The following is a 14,927-nucleotide window of genomic DNA, read 5'->3' as shown; positions in this document are numbered from 1 at the left end:
TATATATGATTTCTGAACAAGTAAACTAATTCTCTCTCCAATTATTTAATATCTAGTAGTAGAATTAGCATATTTTCAAATATTTAATTTTTTAAACTGTATGTTAAATGATGTTCTGAGTTTTAAGTTTTTTAAAAAAATTTATCTTGCTCACTTTTCTGAGCTATGTATTATTATAACAAAGTTTGCATTATAAAATCCACATTTTAATAATATTACCTTGTCCCAGTATCAAAGTCTTTCCTTTTCCTACAGGGAAATTAAGGAGGATTCCATATAATTAGCCAAAAATAATTATATATAAATATGAATACAGGCTCTTGAAGCTTTACCTAAAATCCTCTTTTGACATACAGGTAAAATCTGATTTTACTTTATACAATATTAGTAGTATCATTGTTTTACTTATAGATAAACTAAATGTAGAACTCATATACCTTTAGATAAATATAAACATCAATGATACAGAAATTCAAACTTCCCAAGGCCAATTAAGAATATTATAATAAATAGTATAATAAATAAAATAAAAATATAACCAATGTATGCATAATTTAATAAAATCCAATTAAATGTTAAAAATCAATATTAAGAAAATGAGTTAGATTGTATACTTTATAGCTATTTACAGAACAAGTGGAAACTTTTTATACAAAAACAGTATTTTATATAAAGGCTATTTGGGAGTAAAAGGAAAGCTTTCCTATTCAAATAGGTTTGAAAAATGTTAGGTACAAACAAGATTGGCACCTACTGCAGTATGTTTTTAATATAGAAATAAAGGCTTTATAGGTTCACATTATTTAGGTTATGACCAACCCTCCGCTCCCTATCACCATCCTACTTATTTTCTTAGAGCATTTTAGGAACTGGTATACCTGACAGTCCAAATTCAAACAAGGAGAATTTTGATATTTAGAATGTTTTCTTTTGAGCATTCAAATGGACTATAAAAATTTACACTATGAAAACCAATCAGTTTAGCAATGCATTATTATTATTATGTCTATTTCTCTACTCATTATTGCCCCTTTGTTAACTATCAAGACACCCAAGAGGAAAAATAAAATCAGATGATTGAGAGGAATATTTGCACAGAACGAGTTGATTTTTAATTATGATGGTCATTTTCTAGGGTTTGGATAGTCTTGGCAGTACATCAAGTAGTGCTTATGTTTTAAATTATTGTTTTTCCTTGAGAAATCTACCCTTATGATTCAAAACAAAAGTCTCTCCAGATAGAACAGTATGCATTCATTTCAACCTGTAGTTTTTCAGCTCTTCTTAAATCTTCCCATATTACAAACCATTTGGGAGATAATGGCTCCATATACACCACCAAGGCAAAATGGTATAACTGAATAATTAACATCCTTGTTCAACTTAAAAAGGAAAACATAACTTTAGGTTTCAGTTATTCCTCTTACAAATTATATTAGCTGATTGAATGAATCAGATAATCATTCAACTCCTCTCTCTCATATATGTTCTTAGCTACAATAAAGTTCTAGTAATGACTCAAGACATACTTTTACCCTTGTCAGTCTTCCACTGCCAACCCTTCTTTCACATTTCTCCCGCTCATGTAGCTTTCAGCATATGCAACCTGTTATTGTTGGTTTAAATCACAGACAGACCTATGGAAGTTGGGTGATAGAATGGAAAGAAGATGAACTGAGCAAATAAATAGACCAAGTTTAAATTTGCCTCTAAGTAAAATACATGCCAGAGTATTTTGGGCTATGAGTAACAAAATACTATTACTTTTTCAAATTTTATTTCGCAATTACAGTTTTTAGCCAATATTATTTTGTATTAGTTTCAGGTGTATAGCATAGTGGTTAAATAATCATAAACTTGATAAAGTGTTCCCCCCAATATTTCAAGTACTCATCTGGCACCATACATAGTTATTACAGTATTACTGACTATGTTCCCTGTGCTGTACTGTATATCCTGGTGACTATTTTGTAAGTACCAATTTGTACTTTCTTAATCCCTTAACCTTTTTTACCTTCCTCACAACCTCCCATTCCTCTGGCACCCATCAGTTTGTTCTCTGTTATCTATAAGTCTGTTTCCATTTCGTTTGTTCATTTATTTTGTTCTTTAGATTCCTCATATAAGTGAGATCATATGATATTTGTCTTACTTTGGCTGGTTTATTTAAAATACTATTACTTAATGGCTGAAATATTAGGGAATTTATTACCTCACACAACAAAAAGTCCAGAAGCAGGCTGGTTGATCATTGATTAAATTAGGTATTTACTGATGTCATGGGAGGCCCAGATGCTTTCCATCTTTTTGCTCCCTTATGATTTCAATATGACTGTGCAGCCTGAATATTGTCTCCCTGTGAAATAAGGTCCACATGTGGCACAGGGAAAGTCCCTGTCTTGTGAGCCTTTGTAAAAGTGAAGTCCCTTCAACCCCACCAAGTAGACTTTCCTTTATGTCCTATTAGATATAGCCCAGAGTTACACCACATAGCAATGCCCACTTGAACCACTAACATGGGCCACAGAACTTCTGCGACTGGCTGAGAAGAATTAATACTTACCCTAGGGCTGGGGTGGGGAACCTGAAGCACATTAGAACCTAAATAGAAAATTCTATTGGCAAAGAGAAAGAGGAAGAAGAGAAAGAAAGGGCAACCAGAGTTTAGGGTGAGTTTAAACACCCTGGCACATAAGAATCTTCTCCTTTATTTGTGCTTGGCTCCCTACCTAGATGGTGAAGGTAGGGAGTATGTCTCATGTCATTTTTTTATCCCCAGTATTTTGTCTCCCACAGAGAATGTAGGTGGGAATATGCACAGACTCTAATAATTAGTAAGGCACATATTTAAAGTTGTTTTCCCACTTTCCTACCTAAGCCATCTTATGACAGTTGGATCTATGTTCAAGAGAGTTTCATAGTCTCCCTGAGGCTGCAGACAGACACTATAGAAAAGATCAGATCAGACTGGTGCCCCTAGAGACAGTTGAGGTGAACAAAACCTGCTTTGTATTTCAGACACTTCTCTCAAGGGTAGGTGGGATTATAGGGTGGGGCAAAAAGAGTTTTGTAAGTAGGAGAAACACAGACTTCATTCTTATACTATTAGTTATTAGCTATTGCATTATTTTTTCATAGGAACAACTCTAAACCTACTTTTGCCCCACCCTGAATGGCTCTGACTGCCTTGAAAGCAAAGAGAAATAGTCCCCATTTCCATTTATTAAAGGAGACAATGCCTATTAAAGAAGGTCACTTAATTAACAAATGAATCACACTCTGGAATCTTCTTCCACTGGAGATTGATAAGAAGACAATAAATAATGTTAAATATAAGTATACACAATTAATCATCACCCTTTGCAAGAGGAGAAATTCCTCAGAAGCCTGTGTTAATGGAGGGATTGTTATTTTCTGGTCTCTTCCATCCTGAATGCCTTGGGTAATGTGAGACAAAGCTCAAGTGAATGCAGCCAGCTGCCCAGAATGAATGCAGTCAAGTGAGAAGTTGCAGAGCTATGACTTGGGGCAATATTAGGGGTTAATCTCGATGGAACTTCAGTCCTAAATTCCATCATGGGCATGGAATGTACTCTAGGGGGTGCTCACAGCCAGGCAGATGATGTCAGATACTGGTTTCAGAAATAACAAGAGTTGAGTGACTCATGGCATATTATTAATCCCCACCCTGGCAATCCTCTGGCCCCAGAAGCTGTATTTATTGGACCTAATCAAATGGAAATATAACGGGGCATGGGATATAAGAATGAGGAGTTAGGAACTAGACCAGCTTTGAGGCTTTAGGCAGAAAAGGAGAGAATAATGGAGAATATTAATATACATATTTAGAAAAAATCTCCATAAATGAAGGAAAAACATATAAGGAAACTAATATGCATTCCAAGAAAGAGGACCATTTTGGAAATATGTGAGTTTCCTCAAAATATGCTTTTGTTGGGAGACTTCCATGTCTAAAAAGATTATTCATTGTAAGAATGAACAAGTTTACTTTGGAGGGATTCTGTTGGGTTTAGATGTTAGACAATAAACACAACACACACCCACATACCTCCCATTCTTTAGGTTTCTTTTTTTTTCAAATTCCTTTGCATCTCACAAACCCATTCCTTACTATGTCTTACAAAACATTAACTGATTGTCCTAGCTGGTTTGGCTTAGTGGATAGAGCATCTGCCTGCGGACAGAAGGGTCCCAGGTTCAATTCTGGTCAAGGGCACATGCTTGGGTTGCGGGCTTGGTCCAATGTGCAGGAGGCAGCCAATCAATGATTCCCTCTCATCATTGATGTTTCTATCTCTCTCTTCCTCTCCCTTCCTCTCTGAAATCAAATAAAAATATATTTAAAAAAAACATTAACTGATCAACATTTTTAAAGTACATTAAATTCCTTCTATTTGTTCTTTGAATGATAAATGCAATTGCAAGCAACCCTCCCTTAAGTTTACTAGGTAAACAACTGTCTTTTCCATTTCACTTCCACTACCTCCTTTCCCTTTATGCAGCAAAGACCTTTATTACCACAAACTTTGAGGCAATTATAAATGGCAAATTGATTATCTAGCACCAGGAACTTTCTAGATTATCTGGTCAGCATTTCTGCTTTTGCAAACACATTTGTGTGTTTAGAATGCCCTATTTTTCACAACAGTGTGGTGAGGATCAAGTGGGGGGTAGGGTGTGCAGGCTGGCTGGAGGTGGGCAAAGGGAGGGAAAAAGGGGAACATCTGTAATAGTGTCAACATTAAAATTTTAAATTTAATAAAAGAGATAAAATGCCCTATTTTTCCAGTAGAGAAAAGTGATTATGCACACCTACTCAGTCACCTTTCAGTGCATTTACTAGGGCCCTTTGGAACTCAAGAGTGCCACCCTTTTGTTATGCTGATAATTGGGTGTACTGACATCCATTTTCTTTGTTCCCTGTCTCCAGCAGGCAGATCTTGTCCATCTCAACATCATTTTGACAGTTTTCATCAATGTCATCTTTAAACTCACTATTTTAAAAGATGATGGAGGCTTACAGAGTATAAATCAGAGAAAATCTTTGATGCAGAAAACCAGACTTCCATTTGTGTATTGGTGGTGGGCTTGTCTTGAAAGTTATTTATTACTAGAGGCCTGTTGCACAAAGATTTGTGCAATAGGCCTTCCTTAACCTGGCTGCTGGCACCAGTTTTTCTCTGGCACCCGGGACCCAGGCCTTCCCTCTGGCTGCCACCTTCCGCCTTCGCTCCAGCTGGAGTCTTCGCTGACTGGGTCAGAGTCTGCAGGTTTCTTGCTGACTCTGGCAGGAGTCTGCAGGCTTCGCTTCCCTGCAGCCGGAGTCTTCGTTTTGCTCCTGCTGGAGCGCTTCTCCTGTAGCTCCCTCAACCCCTTGCCCTCCCCCACATAGCAGGTGTCCTGCCCTGCCCAGCCGCACCATGCCTGGAGCAGTTGGGGGGCGGGGCCACTGCCATATTTGTTCTGCTAATTTGCATATTCCCTCCTGATTGGCTGGTGGGCATAGTGGATGTACGGTCAATTTACATATTTCTCTTTTATTAGTGTAGATTAATCTTACAAAAATAATTTGTCAAGAAATTGGTGACTTCTTAAGTGAAACAGGACTTCTAAGGTGCCTTGAATATTACAATTCTCATCACTTCACAGGAATATTTCAGTTCTATTCACAAAGATTTTTAATTTGGATGAAGTTTATCTATTTATTTATTTTGTTGTTGTTGTTGCTTGTGCTTTTGGTCTCTTATCTACAAAACCACTGCTAAATCCAGGTCACAAAGATTTACCCAATGCTTTAAGAGTTTTCTACATTTTTTTAAAGCTATGTAAGCATAGTCTTTATTAAAAAACTTACATTTAGAAGCTTAATCCATCTTAAGTTTTTGTATATGATGTCAGATAGGGGTCTAATATCATTATTTCACATGTGGCTAACCAGTTGCCTCAGCACCATTTGTTTATTTAAAGAATGATCCTCTCTGCAATGTCTTGTTTTGGCACCCTTGTTGTAAGTCAATTGACCATGAACATGAGGGTTTATTTCTGGACTCTCAGTTCTATTCCAGTGTTCCATATGTCTATCCTTATGCCAGCACTCTTGTCTTGATTACTATAGCTTCACAGTTAAGTTTTGAAATTGGGAAGTGTGAGCCCTCCAAGTTTGTTCTTATTTTATTAAGACCGTTTTGGATATTCTGAGCCCTTTACATTTTCATACTAATTTTAGGACCAGCTTGTCAATTTGTGCCAAAAAGCCAGCTAGGATTTTGATGAAAATTGTCAATAGATATTCCAGAAGACCCTTCTGGCGGGCAAAAGAAAGATTCATCTATAGCTTACAAGGAGAGGTAGCCTTCAGCATAGACCAAAAGTATATTCTAAAGAGGAAGGGGTAGGGCACAGGACTTAAGTGCATTGGCACAGTGAGCTGACCTTTAAAGGGATTGTTTGGGGCAGGTATCAAAATAGTAAGTATGTGCAAGCAGAATAGAGATTGGCAGGTAGAGCCATGCGATATGGCCAAGATTAGAGTCATAGACATGGTCGGCAGGGGCAGGTCACAAGGCATGGTCAGTAGGGGATAGTCACAACGCATGAGCCAATGCCTCAGTTTCCCTGCAAGTCTGCAAAATAAACTGACATAATAAGTTTTGTGACTAAAGGGACAATGCAGGGAATGCAGGTCCTCATGTAAATAATCAGAATTCAAATTGCAAAACTGTTTAGTCATTCAAGCAGGACCAGAGATTAAATTGCAGGAAGGTCTAGATATTTGATCACAAAATTATATTAGAATCTTCAGGATTGAACTTTAGGTCAATTTGGGGAGTAGTACTATCTTAATACTAAGTCTTCCACTACATGAATATGGGATGTCTTTTTTTTATATTTAGGTTGTGTTTAATTTTTTAAACAATGTTTTGTAATTATTTGAGTATAAGTCTTTCACTTCTTTTGTCAAATTTAAAGTTATTCCTATAAAAGAGCACTTTTTGAGAAGAGAATGTTTAGCTTTTCTAAGCATTTGTACCTTGGACAAGAATGACAGAGGAGTTGACTTATATAATAATAACCTGTCAACAGTACTCCTTCATAGAAAGACAGTCAGAATTATATTGAAGTTATAATCCTGGGTTTTCCATTTACTAGCTTCAGAAACTTGGGTAAATGAATTCCTCTATGCCATTTTCATTATCTGAAAATAAGCTTGTTTGTTTGTTTTTAAAGTTAATAATCCCAAGAAATCTTTGTAACAAATGTAGTAATACATGTAGGGTTAAAAAAACTATAATTGGCACATGGTAAGAAGTTAATAAAAATTAGTTATTGCTATTGTTACAATGCTTTCTTTCTTATATTTTCTCTTCCCCAAACCACTGCCAGGGAGTCACAACTGCATTAAGGATTGTCCCACTACCTTCTGGTATGTCGAGGCAGAAGAAAGGCTGAGAACAACTATTCCATCTCTTAGACACTGTGTTTTCTTATTGTTGAAGAGCCTGTCTAGGAAGCCACCAATGTCTTCTTTGCTTCATGGGATTCTGGGTTTCATTTTGTTGGTGTTTTGCAGCTGGCCAGCTGGCTGGAAACTCCTCCGTCGAGATGTACCGTCAAGTGCTCCTGTCCGGTTGTCGCTGTGTGGAGTTGGACTGCTGGAAAGGACGGACTGCAGAGGAGGAACCAGTCATCACCCATGGGTTCACCATGACGACCGAAATATCCTTCAAGGTAGAGTGAATGATTACTGCTAAGAGAGGCTCCTGGGGAGGGAAAGCCTCCTACAGTAGAAAGCCCTCATGGTTACAATTAAGTCCATAGGCCTTTAATCATCTCTGCCATTTCAGAGGTTACAGTTTAGCAATTATTCATGGGTAATGGGCACCACCTGAATTGATTCTTACTAACCAAAATCTAAGCTGTTTTATGGCATTTATGAAAAGAAATGCCAATTTATTTGTCTATTTAGCACTCTTATTCTTTTATTCTTGCATTTTTAACATTGTGAAATGTAACATAAAAATACATACAACTTATTCGTGCATATTAGTGAATGGATATAAAGTTTACACCATGTAACCTAAAACAAGAAATAGAAACTTATTGGTACCCCAGAAACACCTTAGAATGACCTCCTTACCCCAGAGACCACCAGACCACCTTACTGACCGCTACAGTGATCACCCTTTGCTTTTCTTTAGAGCTGTTCTAGTTTATGTACAGCTCTCAACAACATAGTTTCACCACTTTTTAAACTTTATGTAAGTGGACTCATACTCTAGTGTGCATTATTCTGTTTCTTGTTTCTTTTACTCCGCATCTTTGAGAGATTTCATCAGTATTACTGCATGTATTTCTAGCTTTTTGCTTTCTAGATGATGATGATGATGATGATATTAATGGCTACTATTAATTATCATACAATATTTTATTCTGAGATGCCAGAATGGAATATTGACTATTACATGCCAGTTTGTAGCACATTGATACCTAGGAGGTCAAAGACCCCTAAGAACACACCTGTAAGTCAAAGTTGGGTTTATTAGCTTATGCAACAAGGGAGCACACATGTCATGGGGAACTGTGGTGTCTCAGTACAAATGTGTTAAAGAAGACTTACAGCCCTAGCTGGTTTGGCTCAGTGGATAGAGCGTTGGCCTGTGGACTCAAGGGTCCAGGTTCGATTCCAGTCAAGGGTATGTACCTTAGTTGCGGGCACATGTCCAGTAGGGAGTGTGCAGGAGGCAGCTGATCAATGTTTCTCTCTCATCGATGTTTCTAACTCTCTATCCCTCTCCCTTCCTCTCTGTAAAAAATCAATAAAATATATTTTTTTTAAAAAGAAGACTTACAGGATTTGGGCATGCATTAGGTGATTTGAGGGGGCGGGGCTCAAAGAAGCAGAATTTTTCTATGGATTTCTGTCAGGAAGCAGAGATAATCATATGATTAGGTAACTTAATAAATCCTACCTAGTAGGCAGGACTAAAGCTGTAATTTATAACAAGCACCAGCCATTCTTATTAGCTGGGAATAGCCATCTCCCTTCTTTCCATTTATGGCTCCATCCTACTCATTCTACACCATAATGAGCCCCACATTCATGCATTTAGACACCGGAGTTCATCTCTCCTGCAAAGAACCATTCTCAGGAGCGTAGGGCCACTTGGGTGGGAATATCTGGGGTCCTTGGTACCTAGAAAGTGATCGAGAAAGGGGATATGTGGCTTTACAAGTTTTCTTGGCTGTCTCAGGTTTCTCACATCTTTGGAAGGGAATTAGCGGGGAAGGGCCAGAGGACAACCCCGATAGCACAGGTCCCATCGTGTGAAACCCATTGCCAGGGTTGCCTGGTTCTCAGGGCAGAACTGACTCTAGGTCACTAACTCTTGCCCTAAGCAACCAAAAAACAGAACCCAGGTATCTGGGGAACCAAGGTAGAGTGGCAACAGGGCCATTGAAAATGGGGAGGGCGTAGCATTGAGGGGCTAGAATATTGGGTGAGTTAGATGTTTATGTCACCAAGATTAGACACAAAGCTTTGGATGAAGAAGAAGAGGACAGTGAGCCACTTGCCAAAGTCTTTGTTGAATGAGGGGGAGCTCGGTAGGTAGCAGATGTGAGGACACGGTAAAAACTAGCTTGGCTGCTTCATGAGAACTGGGTTTTTCTTTCATTTTAAAATAAGATTGGGAAGTTATGTTTCAGAAGTAGCATTAGGAGCAACAAATTCCCAGTCTCCAGCTTTTAGGCCTCAGGCACTTGCAATGTGATAAACAGCTACCACTTCAGAGAGAAACAAAAAAGATAAAAGATTTTAAAGAACAGCCAGGTTTCAGTTGGGGTAAATGGTGTTCTGATCAAAGGTACTAAGTTTGACAGCAATAAAAATGTGTTCAGAAGTAATATCACTAGCACCTTAAAATGTGTTAAGTATGTTGTGTCTAGGAAATCTACGTTTTCATGATTTCTTAAAATGAAGTTGTAGTACAATAATTAGAGAAAAAATAGCACCCTTCACTAAATTTTACAACAAAGTTTAATATGGGGTTATCTTAATTCTGATCAAAATCTTCAAAAGTTGTATCTGCTCCTGAAATTGACCACTCTTAAGGTCTTTTTGTTTTCTTTAATGGAAAAATCAAAGTTTTTTTGTTTCATTTTCATAATCTCCCACCCTCCCAGTTCCTGCCAATATCCTTTGTCAGAAATCTGAGATACCAACCCCAATCTAGTTGGACTCTTTTTTTTTTTTTTAATTCTCACCCCAGGAGTGAGGATATATTTTTCCCCCATTGATTTTTTTTTTTAAGAGAGTGGGTAAGGGGAGAGAGAGAGAAATATTGACGTGAGAGAGACACATTGATTGGTTGCCTCCTGGTCAAACTCTAACCAGGGCCAGGGATTGACTGGCAACCAAGGTACATGGCCATGATTGGGAATTGAACCCGTGACCCTTCAGTTATAGGCCAATCTCTAACCACTGAGAAAAATTAGCCAAGGCTAATTTTTCTCAGTGGTTAGAGATTGAACTCTTTAAGAAAAAGTGGAGGACAGATGACCCTGGTATGAGGTGAGCAATTTGGGCTTATCTGTCTGTTGATGGGTGGAGATGATCCTGATGGAACCGTTATTGAGCTAAGGGACTGATGGCCTTGTGCACTGACCCCTTTCCAGGATGGCCCACCCACCCTCTTGCCCCTTGCTCATGTGAATTCATTTATTTTTTTATTATTAAGGAAATATATTTTCTTAAAAATTTATACTCCTCAAGGTTCTTCGAATTTCTTCTAAGGCATATTTATTTTATGTGTAGCATTGACTTTCTGGCCTCCGCCATCAAGTCGGCTTAGAGTGACTCTCCTGTGCACTCGACCGTACAAGTGGTTCTTCAATCTTATCTGTGATCGCAGAGCCACGGGCTGATTGAATGTCTATTCCCCAGCTCCAGAGACACAACTTCTCAACCACATCCACACACTTGCTGACAGATTCAGAGACTAAAGACTAAATCCAGCCCAGAATACTTTCTTTCCCTGCTGGAGCTGGGGGAATGGGGTGGCCAAAGAGAATAGCAAACCCATATCCCCTGATGGTTGGTTTGCCCAGCCATGCTTCCTGCTGATATGCTTCTGTAGGATAGATCATTCTTGCAAAGTTTTGGATAGTGGTGGTGGACAAGGATAAGTGTGGGGTGTAGAAATGCCGACCTGTTTTGCGGACAAATATACAGAGCAGGAATTCTCTACATCAGGACTGGCACTAGGGTGAGGCTCCTCCCAGGCAAAATTTAAGGAGGTGCTTACTCTCAGCGCCATGTAAATGCAGAGCTGACACCTGAGAATGAGTCTCTTTTAAATTTCCCTTTTGGACACCTCACTTGCCTCACCCTGGTCCCAGCCCTGGCTCTGCACGATTATCAGCATGTGGTCTGCTTTCCAGAAACCACTGTGTTCAGTGACTTTGTAAGAAAGGGTAAGAAGACAAATGTGGGATAAGGCCCTATGACATCGATCTTATCCTCTGCCCCTTATCATTCCCTCACTTACTCAGCCACAACTTCACTGGCCTCCTTCCTGTTCCTTGATCATGGTAGGCAGGTTCCACCTCAAAGCCTGTTCCCGCTGCCTGGAATGCTCTTCCCTCAGGTGTCTGCACGGTACACCTCTTACCTCCTTGAAGCCTTTCTCAAATGCCACCTTCTCAGGGGGGCTACTGGGAGCACTCTATGTAATACTTCATGCCCACTCCCACACGCCTGATACACTCCCCACCTCCTCTTTATTTTTTCTATTTATCAACTGGCATTTATCGCCTTCTACCACTCTTCTTAGTTTACTTAATTATGTTCCTTGTTTATTGTCTGTCTCCTTTTACCGGCGTGTAAGATCCACAAAGACAGGATCTTTGTTTTGTTCCCTAATCTGTCCCAAGCACTTTGAAAAGAATCTGGTATTTAGTAGGTCCTCAATAAACGTGTTTTAAAATGAAGTTTCCCATTCTAAAGAAAAAAAAAAAAAAAGACAAATTACAGCATAGCTTTCATTTGTAGTCTTTCTGGCCTCAGTTGAACTTTGTCTTTCTCTGTTTTCACATGTGAAATTCCAAGTATAACATATTGGAAGGTAGTGTAAAGATTCTCCCGATGTTTGCCAGCTTGGTCTTCCCTATGTATTTGGACATGACCTTCACAGTCTAATTAGACTATATAGCCACAGCGTGTTTTACAGCAGCCACATAAACTGATTGTTGAAGTTTGTCATTTTTATGTCACACAGTTTATCTGCTCTCAGCCTGTGTAATCAGGAAAGCTTCTGGGCGATATATCCCCCAAAGCGAGCATCCCTATTTGCAGTTGCCTACTATTTATTGTATGGGCCAAAATAAAAGGTTATGTTCTGGGAAAGGGGACAGGCTGTAATTCACTCTCTTTCTGGAGAGCCTTTTATTTTGCACGAGGGATTTATTTATTATTTATCCCATTTATCTGCCCTTCTGTTTCTCTGCCTCATTGCCTTAGCCTTTCTGATGGTCCTGACACAGTAATTCGCCACTTGATCTTCATTCTCTCAGCTCCCTTTCAGTCTCCTTCCTCCCCACAGGGGACCCCCACGCACCCACCCCACCCCCAAGCTGCTCCTTATTCTCCCCCCTTGGGCAGCTACTTTGTAACCAGTAATTGCACAAGATGGAAAACTGGGTAATGTGATAACATATATGATGAAAATATATTAAATTTGAGGATGAGATTAAATGGAGCCTCTCTGAAAATAAAGCTTCATTCTATGAGAGAAATAATAATTTAGGATGCAATGTAACTGCTACATAAATGCTCACATAAAATGGATATCAAATGCACCCTGCTGTTGCCTGTCAAGGATAAAGGATTTCAAGGGCAGATTTTCCCTTGGAGGTTAGTAATTGAGCCATATGGTTTATAGATTATTGAACCCAGTGTTAGCAGTTTCTGAAAAAAAGGTTTGGGTTTAATAAGGAGCAATTGTGCAGTGAGGTACTTTCACATTCCGGTGTCCGCTGATGATGGTTTATATGAAGGAACAAAACCTTAAAACTGTACTTATTTTTCTTATCCGGTGTGATCTTGTGCACTATGCAAAATATCTCAAAGGCATAAAGAACCACAAAGTCCAACAGTGGAACTTCTAGAGTTTTCAGGTGCTCCCAATTAAAATCATTAGATGAAATTCAGTAAATGTTTGCTTTGGTTTTAAAGATTCAAAAAGGTTTCCTAAGCTGGTGGCTAAAGTTACGGTAGAGATGGGGAGAGGTGGAAGAGGGAAGAGGGAAGCGGCAGAGGATTGGAGGAAAAGAGAGAAAGGAAACCATGGGAGATACGAATGCAGCTCTGGAGCTGATGCCAGGGTTCCAATACCCGCTCTTCCACTTGCTGGACAAGCACCCCTAGAAGCACCAGCCTCGTTCTGATGAGCACAGTGGAGAAGGTGCTAGTGCTCACCTCTTAGGGTTGCCGTCAGCAGTCAGGGATGCTACTTCACATGCGGATATTGCTTACAACAGCGCATGGCCCACAGGAAGTACTCTATAAATATTAGCTACTGATATTATAATTGAAATGTAAGAAGTCACACTTTAGCTTTCTTTCTCTAAATGCAGCGGTTGTGGTATGATTTATGCAAAGAGTCATTAAGTCAGGGTGAGGCGGAGGTTGAATTAAGTCATTCGTGAGGCTGCCATGGTAGAGGCTCTAGGTGCCCTGACCTCCACCCCACTCTAGGAATAGGTCAAAGCCCAATCTATGTGGCAAGTTAAACATAGCCCAGCCCTGGTTAGACACCCAGTGGGAGCTGAGAAGGACATGGCAGGTGAGCTTGGAAGGTCCATTGCAAACACGGGTGCTAAGTCAAGTGCACAAGACTACAAGTTCACAACACCAGAGGCAGGAAAAGGTAGTAAGAGACACAGGTAGGAAGGTCTAGGAAGCACAGGTCCAGCTGCAGTTCAGGCCACCCCAGCATCTCTACTGTGGGGAGAGAACCACACCCAGGGAGCTAGAAAGACAGAGAGGCATGAATTCCCTACAAGTCTGAGAGCAGACCCAGAAAAACACTCACACTTCATTGGCCAAAGAAAAAGAGACAGGCCCTTGGCCTGGGGCAAAACACCCACTTTCTAAGGGAGAAGGTACACGGTTCTCACTCACCTGTAGCTGGAGCAGTTATCAAACAGCCAAAGACAGCAATTATCAGAAAGTTACCTGTCTAATGATACTTTTACTTACATCTACATTTGAAAGATTTTCCCCCCCAATATAAGACCCAAACTTGAATGGAAATTTCAGCCATGAAAGTGTTAAACTTAACCAGGCTGTTGTGTATGGAATCAACATTCAAGCTTTCATAATACAATATTACATTTACCTTTAGTTACAATCAAGTGTTAAGCTTTGCTTAAGCCAATGATCTCACTAGTCCAGAGGTTGACAAACTATATTCTTCAGGCATACCACCTGTTTTTATAAATTACGTTTTGTTGGAACATAGCCACATCCATGTGTTTGCTCATTATCTGAGGCTGTTTGGGGGCTACAAAGGGAGAGTCAGATAGTTTCCATAGAAACAGTATGGCAAGCAAAGTCTGAAATATTTACTCTCTGGTCTTTTATGGAAAAAGTGTGTGACCTCTGAAATAGTCAATAGAAGAATAAGTGGGAGCACAAGTAGATAAATATTTCTCTTCTATTAAGAATGTTAAGAGTTCATTTATTTGCTTGAACATATTTAGTGAGCATCTGGGATGTACCTTAGTACTTCCTATGCCCTGGGGAAAGAGCAGTGGAGAAAACTGAGTGCTTACCTTCAGGAAGCTTACACTCTAGTGGGGAGAAGTCAACCAAAATAAACACACAATACAGCACACAGAGATATGCC

The 14,927-nt window shown here is 39.4% G+C and overlaps 1 protein-coding gene across 1 annotated transcript in view; it reads left to right on the top strand.

Annotated features, from left to right (window-relative positions):
- PLCB1 (phospholipase C beta 1) overlaps nucleotides 1-14,927 on the top strand; it is a 616,845-nt gene that overhangs the window by 459,986 nt on the left and 141,932 nt on the right. The window contains exon 11 of the mRNA XM_054723939.1: nucleotides 7,592-7,749. Within this exon, the coding sequence (XP_054579914.1) occupies nucleotides 7,592-7,749 (158 nt within the window). The remainder of the gene's footprint in view (nucleotides 1-7,591; nucleotides 7,750-14,927) is intronic.

This window comes from Eptesicus fuscus, chromosome 12 (assembly GCF_027574615.1).
Source record: "Eptesicus fuscus isolate TK198812 chromosome 12, DD_ASM_mEF_20220401, whole genome shotgun sequence".
Taxonomy (NCBI): domain Eukaryota; kingdom Metazoa; phylum Chordata; class Mammalia; order Chiroptera; family Vespertilionidae; genus Eptesicus; species Eptesicus fuscus.
This window is presented reverse-complemented; position numbering and strand designations above follow the sequence as displayed.